General features: G+C 32.5%; 4 protein-coding genes across 6 annotated transcripts; 3 read left to right on the top strand and 1 right to left on the bottom strand.

The window, feature by feature from the left end:
• Positions 1–263: 263 nt before the first annotated feature.
• LOC119604955 (eukaryotic translation initiation factor 2 subunit 3) lies at positions 264–5,364 on the bottom strand. Of its 2 annotated transcripts, XM_037957882.1 has the most exons (5): positions 5,100–5,363; positions 4,376–4,550; positions 1,195–1,649; positions 468–1,123; positions 264–399 (listed from the first exon to the last, which is right to left on the bottom strand). In XM_037957882.1, the coding sequence occupies exons 1-5, from the start codon at positions 5,163–5,165 to the stop codon at positions 318–320; spliced, it is 1,434 nt and encodes a 477-aa protein (XP_037813810.1). In that variant the 5' UTR covers positions 5,166–5,363; the 3' UTR covers positions 264–317. The 2 variants fall into 2 exon arrangements, with proteins under 2 accessions (XP_037813810.1, XP_037813808.1); XM_037957880.1 differs by lacking the exons at positions 264–399; positions 468–1,123; positions 1,195–1,649 and adding an exon at positions 1,692–3,621 and having other exon boundaries at positions 5,100–5,364.
• A 1,442-nt stretch (positions 5,365–6,806) lies between these two features.
• LOC119604958 (protein SET) lies at positions 6,807–9,764 on the top strand. Of its 2 annotated transcripts, none has more exons than XM_037957886.1 (4): positions 6,807–7,228; positions 8,904–9,093; positions 9,159–9,510; positions 9,591–9,764. In XM_037957886.1, the coding sequence occupies exons 1-3, from the start codon at positions 6,989–6,991 to the stop codon at positions 9,506–9,508; spliced, it is 780 nt and encodes a 259-aa protein (XP_037813814.1). In that variant the 5' UTR covers positions 6,807–6,988; the 3' UTR covers positions 9,509–9,510; positions 9,591–9,764. The 2 variants fall into 2 exon arrangements, with proteins under 2 accessions (XP_037813814.1, XP_037813813.1); XM_037957885.1 differs by having other exon boundaries at positions 6,808–7,228; positions 9,159–9,497.
• A 646-nt stretch (positions 9,765–10,410) lies between these two features.
• On the top strand, positions 10,411–11,715 carry LOC119604959 (ATP synthase subunit O, mitochondrial). Its single transcript, XM_037957887.1, has 3 exons — positions 10,411–10,532; positions 10,785–11,222; positions 11,299–11,715. Exons 1-3 carry the CDS (start codon positions 10,503–10,505, stop codon positions 11,452–11,454), a joined length of 624 nt encoding a protein of 207 aa, XP_037813815.1. The 5' UTR covers positions 10,411–10,502; the 3' UTR covers positions 11,455–11,715.
• A 137-nt stretch (positions 11,716–11,852) lies between these two features.
• LOC119604957 (histone-lysine N-methyltransferase SETD1A) lies at positions 11,853–14,420 on the top strand. The gene is made up of 2 exons (XM_037957884.1): positions 11,853–13,836; positions 14,267–14,420. Exons 1-2 carry the CDS (start codon positions 12,691–12,693, stop codon positions 14,363–14,365), a joined length of 1,245 nt encoding a protein of 414 aa, XP_037813812.1. The 5' UTR covers positions 11,853–12,690; the 3' UTR covers positions 14,366–14,420.
• The last annotated feature ends 203 nt before the right edge of the window (positions 14,421–14,623 follow it).

Raw genomic sequence — 14,623 nt, 5'->3', positions numbered from 1 at the left:
TTCTTCCATGTGGTGTAAAAAATGCGTTTATTTTTTGTCTTAACAATGAAGTTATTTTTCAATAAAAAAAAGAGAATTGAACAAAGAAATTAATTTCTTTTTTTTTTTCTGTTGCTGCTTGTTTGTTTTTATAAACCACAATAGTATAAATGATGAACGTTTTTAAAGTTAAATGGACTGCTGCTGTACCTTGGTTGTAATAATATAGTAAATATATATATATAATTGAAAAAATGTCCGCTCCTCCTTCAGTAGCTTGTTTCAAAACTTTGATCAAGAAATTGAATACATAAATTATATAAATCGACAAATTAAAATTATTTTGTAGGAACAGGAGCTTGTCTGTCAACAACGGGTTGTATAGTTTTGCCGCCAAAGATTTGACCCCAACCAATTAAACTAAAAAAAATCAAACAAAAATTAGGTAAAACGAAAATTTATGAAATGAACAATAATAAAACACTTACCGCCAATGTTTCTCTACACGACGACTGAGAGCAATCTTTTCACCCTTTTCCGTACACACAGGAGTTGTTAAAACAATTTTAGCTAAATCTCCTCTTGTGGCAATAATACGACCACCGGTACTGAGGGAACCAATGTTAACTAATAGAATTTCGTTCTTTTGCAATTTCTCAACGCGAGCACCTTTCTTATCACCATCTGTGCGTACGCCCAGCAAACGACGCAACAAATAGTATGAAATTTCCAATTCAATGTAAATATCGGGCAATTGACCAACAGCACCTAATACTTGACCCACCAAACGATCAGCACGACACAGGGTGGGATCAATTTTTGTACCAACACCAATCAAACCACCAGGCACGGCATATTGCAATTCGTTTGTTTCGGCATACAAGGAGACAATGCGCGAAAAGATGGGACGACAGGTTATGTTACCCTCGCTATCCTTGGTGACAACACCGGGACGTACTTCAATTTCTTGACCAACCTTAAGGACACCGCACAAAATTGAACCACCAGCAACGCCACCCTTCAAGTCATTGACTTCACAACCGGGCTTGTTGACATCAAAAGAACGGATAACAATTAGCCTGGGAGGAGCATTGAAGTCACGTTGTGGAACGGGAATCTTCTTAACAATGTATTCGCACAAGACCTATAAAGAGTAAATATAATTGCAAATGTTAGATAATACATACTACAATCCATTTTCTTAATTTTACTTACATCAATATTATATTTCAATTGAGCCGAGATGGGAATAATGGGTGCACCCTCAGCAACTGTACCCTGAACGAATTTGGTAATGTCTTCGTGTTGTTCCTTGGCCTGTGATTCTTTAACCAAATCGATTTTATTTTGTAAAATCAAAATCTGTTTCAGTTTCATAATTTCAATGGCAGCCAAATGTTCCGAAGTCTGAGGCTGGGGACACGATTCATTGCCAGCAATCAAGAGTAAAGCGGCGTCCATAACAGCGGCACCGTTCAACATAGTAGCCATAAGAATGTCGTGACCGGGGCAATCGACAAAACTGACATGACGTATCAGCCTAAAGCGACCAGTACACGAGGGTCTGGTACAAGGTAAACTGTCATCTTTGCTAGAGCTGTCAGAAACAAAGCATGCAGGTCGTGGACATTTGGGATTATCGCATTTATAGATTTTGGCATTGGCGTAACCTGTATTGTAATGCAAAAACAATAAAATAACCCATTTTTTAAAATTTATCTCTGTTGAACTTTATTTCAAGCAAAAACTTAAAAGTAATGAAATGTTAGTCAGTTAATAATAGTTTGGTGGTATAGTTAAATCCGAAAAAAAAATTAAAATAAAATCAACTTAACAGGTAAAGAAAAATTTTTAAATATTAATATTATAGTCGTATAATCTTAGTTAAAATTTAAAAATAAAGTATGTTACAATTTGTTGTAATGTTTGTGCCTTAAGAAATACTTTCAATTTTCATCTGAATGTGAGCATTGGGATACATTTAAAATAAAACTTTGCGACAATTAGCGGCTCCACAGCGACAAGTTGTTTTCTCTGCTTCCGAAAGGTTTTCATATTCATCCAATTGCATATCCCCGCGTATATAATCAAATGTTAGTTCTTCACCGGCCTGGATGGGCCTTAGAGTGAAAAATGCCAGACGAGGCATGTTGATGTCAAGATTGTCGATCCAAAAAGGAAAAACCGAAAGATTTGGATCGCAGGAATGGTTGAAGAAATGGGAAACATTGCCATATAATGCTGCATCAATGGTATACAAACTATCTGTGTTATTGTAGTCCAGGTCAAACAGATATGTACGTCCTATTGCATCGTATTGTTTGCCGCGCTCATTGGCTTCTTCGCATGTTATAATCTCACCCATGTATTCACTAACATATTCGCCTTTGCGTAAAGGCTTTTCCGTGCGAACACCCCATCCACGACCATTGGCAGTTTTAAATAGACAAAGGGAATTTTTGCGGCCTCTTTGGATTACTCGATTTGGACAATCTTTTGAACATTGACATTTGGAATTGCATTCGTAGATGGCTTCTCCTGGGTAGATGCGCAGACGACCATTTTTTTCATACGCAAAATAGGTATTTGCCATGCGTGCACAGCACTTTTTAGACGGCGCACAACCTTCTTCGCACTTACAGCCAATGGGCGGAACGTTTAGGATTTCAACGCCACCGGATGGGAAATTCTCCGAAATATATTCAAAATTGGGGTCTAAAATATCAAAATCTACATTATTTTCAACTTTTATGGGCGCGTCGCGCTCTACCAAATTCATGCGTTTTTGCCATTCTTCCATAGAACTCAATTGTTGTTGTCTTTTATGATACCAGGGTTCCAAGAGTAGAGCGTTCAAAATCCGGCGACGAATTTTTTCCGGTTCCCTTTGATTTCGTGATTTGACACTAATGAATTGTGACAATAATATTAAATCGACTTTTAATTTCAAGGGGTCATAATTATCCAAAACTTTTAAATCGATATCGGATGGTTTTAAACCTAAAGATTCTTTTTCTATTTGTTCGGCAAAGTCCTGCAGTATTTTGGCTATAATAGGCTCATATAAAACCGTCATACTTTTGACGAAATCTTCTAAAACCGCACATTCAAACAAATTATCCAAAGTCTCCCACGTATTATCTGCTTTAGAGTAGTTTAGCCACTTGACGAAGAATAAAGGATCGCCATTGACTGACTCAAGACTTTCAATGGTTTCGATAACGTACTCTTGTTTTAGTTTCTTGGCAGATTTAACTGAGCCGTTGCTCTGAGAGCTTCTACGTCGTTTTTGGCTTTTTTGTCGCTCATTTTCATTTTTAACATTCGATTTAACTAAACTAACGGCCAAGGATTTTAGGGGTGAACGATTGCGACGGCGATTGTACGAGTCTCCACTACAAACCGAAGAGTTGTCGTTAAGACTCTCATAACCACTGCTAGGGCTTGTAGAGGGCACACGTATACGTGTTATGTCCGGTGTAACGGACATAGCAGAAGACATGGGGCTTAGTTCGCATTTTCGCAATTCTCTCAAACGTTGCTGTTGCCTTTGCCATTTTTTAGCATCCTGGATTGCCTCAAATTCTCTTAATAGTTTGGGGGATGCTAGCAGGGCTTGCATGCGTTGTTGGCTTATGCGTTCTGCAAAATTTCCGACAAGCAAATGCACACAAAACCGTCGCGCGTAAAGAACAGAAAACAATGCAAAATAAAAACGAAAAAATTAATTAAATTGCTGGTAAATTAATAGAGAAAACTAAGAAAAAAACATACAAATACTAAAATAAACAATTTTGTTTTTAAAACCAATTTTATACCCTATCAAATATTTAAAAACGAATGAATTTGGAATAGAAACAAAAAATTAAATCAATAATCTTCCAGCAATTTATTACTATTACAAGAGAAATGTTATAAAAAAGAAGAAATTTTACAGAACGCATTGCACACCCCCATAAAAACAGTTGAGTTAAGAAAAGATGCATGTACGAGGATTATGTAGCATTTGCCATTAATATAGCAGTTTTTTTAATTTATATACAATTGTATTTAAAGTGTAAACAATATTTTTGAAAATAGTTTATGTTAATTTTCTTAAAATGAGTTGAATGTTGTTGATTAAGAGTATAATGTACAAATTAAATAAATGATAGGGAATAATGTTGATTTTACATACAATATATTCATAAAAACTAGTATTTTTTTGCTTGAAATTTATAACAAGAGATAATTGCAACAAAAATGCTAGACAAAGATCTACTGTTTTGAAATGTATGTAGGTATCTATTTAAATTTTTAACTTTAATTAGAGCCAAAACACACCTGTAGCTCTTTGAAAGCATCTTATATATACATAATTAGTTCTTTAATACAAAAAATACATATTCCAACTTACCGAGTTTAATGGTAATATTTCTTTCCAATTCGTTTTTGAAACGAACAGTTTGTACACCTGAAATGGCCTTAACCACTGTGGATTTACCATGAGCTACATGACCAATTGTACCAATATTAATAGTAGCTTGGCGAGAGATTACCTCTGGCGATAGAGGAGTTAAATTGCTGATGTCCTAAAAGGTAAGATGTATATATAAAATATTATTATGGATTCAATGATTCACATCACGAATTTCACTAAAATAGCAATAAAACGAAAGTCACAAAACCACTGGCAGCAACAAGAAGAAAACAACATTGAATTGTCGTGGCAAATTTTGAGGTTAGAATCATCATATTAAAAATTGCATCAGAAAACAAATTTTGGTCACAATTGGGAAATGTTTACCTATTAATAACAACATATTAACATCGTCAAAAACATATTGGTAGCAAATTCCCTCATAAACAAAATGTCCTCCAGGAATTGACCATAAAAACGCCACGTGCAGAAATACAAGCCACGCAAATCTGAAAACTTTACCTGATATGAATAAGCTCATTAAGAAACCAGGCAACGATTTCAACAAAAGGAACTTCTTAAAATTCAATTACATATATTTTTGATATCACTTTAAAAACGCATTGGAATCTTTAAGGTTTTACTTTTTTAATTATTTTTCTTTTTGCTTCAGTGGGGTGTTCGACCTGTGTTTTTTCTATTCGCCATTTTCCAGACTTACCAAATTGCTAAGATCCTGCTGTTGCAAATTTGTGTTGACACCAGTTTGAGTTTCCGCTGTGGACATTGTTTAATTCTTTATTTTAACACTTATCCAAATAATTTATAAAAGTATTCCACAAACTCGTTTACGCCTTTAACATCAAAATTTACCGACACTAAAAAGAATTTATGAAAATTTTGAGCGGAACGATTTTTAACTTTCCCATGAGAGAGAAAGAGATAAATATACAAACGCAAAAACAATTTTTACAGAATGCCAGATCCTCTAAACGTCATACAAATGCCACAGTAATGTGTTTGGAGATGCCATAATTGTAAATATTCTAATATATATGAAAACTGCCAACAATTTAATATTAAAAAATCATATTTTAAATTTTGTGACTTGTGGGATTTGAATTTTTTTATAATTTAATATCTATATATGTATCTATATAAATGTAAAAGAAGATATGAGGATGAAATTATATATCTTAAATTGTCCTTTTAAAAGGTATTAAAATCTGAATATTATTGGCAATAAATTTAGGAAATTTAGAATTTTAAACTTGTGACTTAAGAGTTTTTTATATCATTAATTTATTTTGATTCTAAACCAGTTTGTATCGTGGTGAATTTTCACAATTTCTGTACACCGGCTTCGCTAAATATGCATTTTCTACATAAAAACATTTTTCTGGTTACACTTATCATAACTCTGAAACCAAAAGAGAGCAGATATTTATGTTATACGCATTTAGGATTAAAATTAAAAATTTAATTTTCGAAGTGACATATATGTCGTATTGACTTGAAATTTGGGATATTCCTTCCAAAAAAATTATTATTATTATATTATTTAAATTATACAAATTTTCTTATATCTTATGAAAAAAGTATTTATTTTATTTATTTTTTATTAATAAAAATATTGAAGTTTAAATTTTTAATTTTTTACCATGCATTTCTGCAAATTAATTTCGTATTTATGAAAATTAAAACATTTTCTTTAATGCGAAAAATGCAGGACTTATTTTGACAAATCCCAGGATTAGGGAAATCCCGAAAATCCCAGGATTCTGTAATTGGCAGCGCCAATTTCATCATTTAATTCAGTTGAAAATCAGTAGTGTTTTGATTTTCATCAAACCAGGAAAACAAGAAAAAATTCCTGTTTGTGTAAATTTGTTTGATCATTGCCATCACCCTTAAAACTTTCAAATATTGTTTTAAACCCGCGATCGGCAGCCATATACTACAACACAAACCACAAATTTTGTATTTTAAACAAAATTTATTCTTTACAAAATTTGTATTTTAAACAAATTTTATTCTTTAGTTCCACTTTTTCATAAGATAAGAAAATCTGTATAATTCAAATAATAAAACTTTATTTTCACCGATAACTGATATATTCTTCTTATGCATACCCGGGTATGTTGGGTATTGACGTATGAGGTAGAAGTAGAAAATCTGATTAAAAAATCTATACTTAAACAACATAACAATTTCTAAAATGAAAAACATTCCCAAGTTTGTGCATATTGACATAATGGTTAATATATTTCGATTGCTTTTGTATTTTTACCATAAATTTCCCTATTTTATAAATAGTATTTAGTCTGGCATCATCGAAATATTTCTTTCACAAAATGCCAAACTAAAGGTTTTCACGACATTTAGCTTTTACATATGTCAATACATCCAAACCGGCATTTTTTTTCTTCTAAAAAAATCGCCATTCTTTTTTATAATACACACACAAAATCATTATCATCGCTTTTTTTACTACTACTACTCGCGAAAAATATCGACGCCGCAATTATATTAGGTAAAAAGAAAGCCTTTGTTTGAACAAAAATATATTAAAAAAGAAAAACCCTGAAAAGTCCAGATCATCCATTGAAAATGTCCAGTGTACCGAGTAAGCGCGCAAAATTGGATGAAGGCAATTCAAGTACACCCAACGAAGCAGTGACCGAGGCATTGGAATTAATCGATGCATGCCAGAATGATATTGATGCCCTCAACGAAAAGGCTAGCGAGGAAATTCTTAAAGTTGAGCAAAAGTACAATAAACTGAGAAAACCATGCTACGAGAAACGCAGTGAGCTGGTCAAACGCATTCCTAACTTCTGGGTGACAGCGGTAAGTACACAAAACAGTATGGGTTGGGATTCTTCTGCAAAAAGTGTCAAACATTTTTTTTGGGAGGTCTGGTGAAAAGTATTTTTAAAATGCATTTTTTCTTGGGTAACATTTCTGTACCATGAGAAAGAAAACATAAAGGGTTTTGTTTGTTTGTGCCATCTTTTGCTCTTTTTTAGCCATTGTTGCAATATTTATTGGCGCATGTTTGTGTATATAAATCGTCCAGTCATTTTTTCTTTTCGGCTGGCGGGTTAACGTTGTGTACATCTAAATGTAGGGTTGCCTAAAGTTTTTATTAAAGATAGGGGAAGATTCGAGAATAGGTTCACCTATTTTCGCCGAATTTCTATACACATGTTCGGTTATTTTTATTTCTTGTCGACCGGAAGTGTAAACCCGTTAAAATGGTTTATGGCGCAAACTCGATATGATCATCTAAAAAACTAAAACTCGATCAAAAACATATAATTTAGGTATTTTGGAAGATACAGTTAAAAGGGACTTAACGTGTACAATATTTGTTTTTATAACCATTTCTGAAAATGTGCTGCTTCTACTAAAATCTAGGCAAAATTACCCATTTTGACGAATGAGTTTAAGATGGGCAGTATTATGAGATAGAGATTTCCCTATGTATGAGAAAACTTATCGCTCTTACGGACCTCGGTCACTTGTCCTGCGCCCTTTTTTCTGAATGATCCTTTAAACTGTATTATACAAACTTTGATCTGTTGGATTCTGCGTATATTCTTAAATGTTCTTTTAACTCAAACCTGCTCCCTGGCATGTACATGTCTTAACATATATTGCTAAAATTTGGGACATCCCAGACTGAATAATGTTAGAATGATGTGTTTCTTAACTGTGAAAATTATAGTTTTTTTATTTGCATGCGATCCGTGTCAGTATTAGACTGTAAAAGTTCTATAAACCACTGAACAAACAAATGTCTTATATAGAAGAGAACCTTGTTTTAACTTGTGCCTGATTATGGCCTTAAAACATAACTTGATCTGAGACCATGAAAGAGATAAACATAGACAAATTTAATTAAAACACAGGATCATAAGCTAAATATGTGCTTTAGTTAGTTTGAAAGGAAGGTTAGGTATATATAGGACTCCACATACATATCTAAAATCCAACAGGTCAAAGTTTGTATACTGTATGTATGTTGTGTATCTAACCCACGATCTCCGTCCTGACAGACTATACCAATAACTACTAACAACACAAATTTGGGGCAATATTGCTTTCGGCGTATCCCTTTTTTAAAAAATAGATATTAACAGTAGAAGTAGATTTTTTGTTAGTAATTTATTATACTGCCGCATAATTTATTTCCTCTAATACACATAGAAGTTTAGCTGTACTTTATAAAAGTACAATTACTGTACCCGTTGGTAACTCTGTAGGTATTGCTTTGCTTTTATTGTTATTTTCTTTTTTTGCTCCTTTTTACGCCTTCTCATTGATTTTCGTACTTTTTTTATTAACAAAAATTATGTTTGTTTGTATTTGTGCACATGTTAATAAAATTTCTATGTTGTGTTTTGCACACAGTGGGCATAGACGTCTGACGACTGTACACAATTTTATTAATTGCGCGCGCTCTCTATCTCACTCCCTCATTGTGTATATTCTCTTCTCATGTATCTATTACAATTTACAGTTTATTAATCATCCACAAGTTTCGGGCATATTGGATGAAGAAGAAGAGGAATGTTTGCATGCCTTAACCAAATTGGAAGTTGAAGAATTCGAGGACATCAAATCCGGCTATCGTATACACTTTTATTTCGAAGAAAATCCCTATTTTGAAAATAAAGTCCTAACAAAAGAATTCAATTTGGGATCTGGTAGTAAGTAAACATGTAGTTTAAAGTAAAAACATTTTTTACATTTCTGTTATAAACTCTTTTTAAAGCTGCTGAAAATAGTGATTGTCCTTCATCGACAAGCACGTCTATACAATGGAAGGAGGGTAAAAATCTTTTAAAACAATTGCTTTCAAAACCCTTCACCAACAAAAAGAAGAGACATTCTGAATACAAGACATTCTTTGATTGGTTCACTGATAACAGTGACCCCGTCAACGATGAAATTGCCGAACTCATTAAGGACGATTTATGGCTTAATCCTCTGCAGTATTATCTGGTACCTGATATTGAGGTCGAACCAGAAGATGACGATGAAGACAATGAGGATAACGAAGAGGAGGTCTTTGATGATGAGGACGGTGAGGGAGAAGAAGATGAGGATGATGGTGAGTGTTAAAAGTATGTTTTATTTTTTCTTTTAATTTTGCTGTTTGAAAAATGTATATTTTTAATTAACTTTTAAATATATTCAATTGCAGATGACAAGTAAGGAGTTAATATATTGGAAGATATAACGTATATTATTATATATATATTTAATATCCGTAATAAATTTGATTCCATTAAGAAACGTGTACGGAGAAAAACAAAATTTCATATTAGAATTAAAAATAAAAAAGTTTCATTTTCAATAAATACTTTAAAAACCAAAATTGAATAAACATTTGTTTAAATTGTTAATGAAAACAGACTTTCGAAACTTATTCGTATCTATCGAACTTACATTTTTGGGTTCAACAATTTGGGGCTTAGTTGAAATTCTATAGTTCGAAATCCAAATAATGTACGTTTTTTAAAAGTTGAAATCGACTTGTCATGAAATAATCAAAAAATCGACTTAGTAGAATTTTTAGCGTTTTCTTTAAACGGGAGGAGTTCAGTTATTTAAAATTTAGTGGGAAAAACTTTGAGAATATGAATACTATTCTTTAGTTTTATATTTAACTCTTGAAATTTGATGAATGAATTACGTGTACTGCCACTTCTGTACAAATAGATCAAACAGTATGAATAATATAAGAAAATATTCTGATTTGAAAAGTTATCAAAAATAGAGCTATTTTCGACTAATTTTTCAAATATAGGACTAGGGTAAAGTTAATAGTTTTTAAAAACTTTTTCTTTCGATAGGAAATACAACGATTAATAATTTTAGTCGATTCAATCTTGATTTTAATTAAAAAACCGTTTCTTTTTTATGAACGGGTAATTATTCATATTATTATTCGATAAAATTCAACTCTGCTGCAAATATAACAAAAATACTACCAACAAAATACAACCATGTGTGTTAAATTTGACATAATGAACGACCGTAGTTTTTTGACAGCCGTACACTTGCAAACTGTTCGTGATTTTTTTCTGCTCTGAATAAACTTTGGCGAAAAACGATGGCAGCCGTAAATAAATTATCTGTTTTGGTAAGTTTTTATATAATAAAATTATACAAAATTATTTTTAAGCAGCCCCAATGGAAGGGGCAAACTTAAACTACCCGAAAATTCCGACAATGTGAGAATTTTCCGCTGGAGAAAATTACCCAACCAAAGTTTTTGGTTATGTAATGTTAACGATAAATGGGTATAATGGAAATGTGATAGTTAATAAAATTAAGGAAATTTTAAGCTTTATAATAAAACAACTGTTAAAGGAGTTATCTTTTAATATTACAGAGCCGTGCCATGAGCACCTCCACTCAAATGGTTAAGCCACCAATACAGGTTTTCGGCTTGGAGGGCCGTTACGCCACTGCCTTGTATTCGGCTGCAACTAAGGCCAAGCAATTGGATCAAGTAGAAAAGGACTTGGCTGCTTTCAGAGCCACCCTTGCTGAAGACAAGAAATTGCGCGAACATGTCACCAGCCCCATCATCAACAAGAAGGTTATGGCTACCGCCTTGAAGGAAAGTGCTGCCAAATTGCGTTGGGCTCCATCCACTGGCAATTTGTTGGGTCTTTTGGCCGAAAATGGTCGCTTGAATGTTTTGGATCGTGTTATCAATGCCTTCCAAGTTATTATGGCTGCCCATCGTGGTGAAGTTGTTTGCGAAGTTGTCACTGCCAAGCCTTTGGATTCTTCCCAAAACAAACAATTGGAAAGTGCTTTGAAGGTATAGTAGTTAATTTTAATATTTTACTGGGATTTAAATAATATGTAAACATTGGTCCGTTTTATCTTTTTTTAAGGCCTTCTTGAAGAACAACCAAACCTTGAAAATCACTTCTCGTGTTGACCCCAGCATTATTGGTGGCATGATTGTATCCATTGGTGATAAATACGTTGACATGAGCATTGCCAGCAAGGTTAAAATGTACACTGATGTCATTTCCTCCGCCGCTTAAGTTAAATAAAGTTTATTTAAACAAATGATAAAACTATAAATATTTGTTTTTAAAGAACTTTAAGTTCTATTAAAAGTTTTAAGTTAATTTTATTTTGAATATACCTACCTACATACAAAATAATTATGTTGTAACGAAATTAAACTGCTTTTCAAAAAGATATTTCCGAATTAATACATATAAAGAACAACTCTTGGATGAACGATGTTTTACTAGAGTAAAACAATAAACAACAATAAAAGATAATGGATGCTAAAAAAATTAAGCTTAATCTAAGCTAAAAACAAAAAAAAAAAAACAAAAACAAAATTTTCAGTTTGTATCATTGCAATTTTTTTCATGACCTAGTTTCTTTATCGTCTATAAAAAATATTCATAATTTTATTTTGGTTTTAACGGAAAAAGAAACAGCAATCATAGTGGTTTTTGCCAAAAATATAGTTTAAGGGGAAACACGAATGCACAGTGTAACGCTTAATGAGAAGGTTTTAAACATTTTAAACTAAAGCGACTTATTTTTTATATTTATTAATAATTCATCATCGCGCTGTTACATGACAGGTCCGAGTAACTATACCATGGAAAACTGAAATGAATGATACAATTTTGCTAAAAATGTTTAAATTAGCAAATAGTAAAAAACAGTAACAAAACCTCATTAGATACAGGCCAGTAAACACTGAAACAAAGAATAGCAATGGCACCTTCCGTCTGTCCGTCCCTTTATACAAAAAAGAAAAAAACAAGCGAAAATTAAACAGAATTTTATTTTTATATCAATGAACTCGTATCTCTACTACGCAGGCGTGTGGGTGTGAGACTCAATTAAAAACAAAACAAATAAATTTTAACTCAATGCTGTTTTTTGATGATGATGTTGATGATGATGGTATTAAATTAATGCAGAAAACCTTATGCAATATGTAGTTACAACCATTTTAGGGAAAAACTAACAAAACATTAACAATTTTTGCAAAAAAATAGACAAAAAATATTTGCCTATTTTCATTATTTTTTTATATTTGAACTGAATTTGAGTGTTAGCAAAAGTTAATAAGTTTAGGTGTAAATTATTAACATACTTTAGTATAGTGCTGAAAATTAAACTAAACATACGAAAACGATAAAACGCTTTAAAAACAATTAACGATTTTGTTGTCCTTTTTATGGACTAGTGATGAAAAATTAAAAAAAAAGAAAAACGAAAATCAATATAAAATATAAGAAAGTAAAACCATGCATTGGTTAAGTGGTTTAATAGTGATCTTAAGCTGTTTGCTAACATTGTGTCAAACACAAAGCTTTAGATATCCAGCTCAAAGAAGAGCTGGTTACAGTTATACACAACCCTCATCATCATATTATAATCAACCTAAAAACTATTATCAATCATCAGCAAATAGTCGATATACTCCAGCCAAAAGTTCAACTTCATATTATAATAGTCTAACAAATCCCTCTTATACTAATTCCTATACAAAACAGTCATCAACTCAAAGGAACTCATATCCTTACAGCAGTTCAGCAGCTGCTTATACAACAAAAGCTACGACGCGACCTTATAGTCAATCATCGGGATTAACAAATTCAATAAATCGCAATTATGAAGCAACTCCTTCAAAAAACACCTATTATAGCAATTCTGCTAATAGCTACTCTAAAGGATCTTATAATTCATTATCGGATAGCTCAAATAGTAAACAATATTTAAGCAATTCATATAATTCAGATAATTATAAAAAGGATAGTTCCAGTAGCGACAGCACAGCAAATACTAAAGGCAAGAATCGTGTTAGTAAAGCTGATGCAGAAAATGCCAAATTTGCTGGGGCTGATAATCAGGAGAATGAAGAAGATGCCCGTACTGTCCACTTGAAACGTAGAAAATTCCATCGTCGTTTTGGTGGAGTCCTGGGAAATCCCTGTTCACCTTTTGGCCGTGATGCTGCCAATGGTGTAACACCGCCTCCTAAAGAGCAAGGACGTATACTGTGGGATGTTAATGTTTACAATGTTTTTCCTCAAACTTCGGCTGGTTTAGGTTGTGGTGGTTATGGAGGTTTTGGTGGAGGTCTGGGTGGTGGTTTGGGTGGAGGTTTGGGTGGTGGTTTGTTATCGGATCCTATAGCTCCCGCCTATTATCCACCTGGTGCGGGATTAGCTAATTTTTTGGGTTTATTTGCGCCTGGTATATTGCAGAATACTTTGGCGGTTACTGCTCGACCGCCTCAGTATGCTGACTATGCACAGTCGTCGAATATAAACAACAATGATTTACAAAATGATCCAGAAGTAGATCCAAATTATAGACCAGGTGGGGGAGGAGGTGGTACATTACCAGTAAGAAGACCTAATCGTGTTTTCTACGATTCGGTTGGAGCGGTACGTACAAAAACCAAATTTCTTTAGAAAATCAAAATTTCCTTACAAAATCCAAATTTCAATATCATTAGAAAATCGAATTTTCTTTAGAAAAAATCGAACTTTCATTAGAATTTCTAAGTTTCTTAGAGATTCGAATTTGTAGCAGAAAATGTAATTTTTACTAAAATATCGAATTTCCTAGAAAATCAAATCAAAAATTTTCAGTACAAAATCACATTCCAGAATTTCGAAGAAAATGCTATTTTCTTTAGAAAATCGAATTTTAGCAAAAAAAATTGTATTAAGAAATCAAATTACCTATAAAAATCTAATTTTCATCGAAATTCGAATTTTCTTTAGAAAATAAAATTTTCACTGGAAAATTGATATTTCACTATTTTTTCGCTAAAAAGAACTTTATTTTATGTTTTTATTTTCCTTATTTCAGCCTCCTATAACTCCCGGCCAATTAGTGGGCGGTATTGCTACGACAGTCAACGGTATCATACAACAGTTAACCGGTAACGTGCAGCCAGTTTATGGATGATTTTGGAAATCGTTTGAGTCATGTTGCTGTTTAATATTACTATTATTTTATAAGCTGTTTTTTTTATAAATTTTTTATTGTTATTTAATATTATTGTTATTTTTTATACAACAAAAATAAAAAATACGAGCGAAATAAAAAAAAAAAAATAAATATTGCAATTGTTTTAATAATAAATATGAGAATGATTTTATTTCTTAGATGAGTATTTTCCGCAATTTTAATTTGAAAATATGAATGATTCAATGAATGCATTCT

Source organism: Lucilia sericata, unplaced genomic scaffold, assembly GCF_015586225.1.
Source record: "Lucilia sericata isolate MDLA Ls3-8-SP2 unplaced genomic scaffold, ASM1558622v1 Contig000447F_arrow, whole genome shotgun sequence".
Lineage (NCBI taxonomy): Eukaryota > Metazoa > Arthropoda > Insecta > Diptera > Calliphoridae > Lucilia > Lucilia sericata.
The sequence above is the reverse complement of the archived record's forward strand: the minus strand, read 5'-3'. Positions and strand labels throughout refer to the sequence as shown.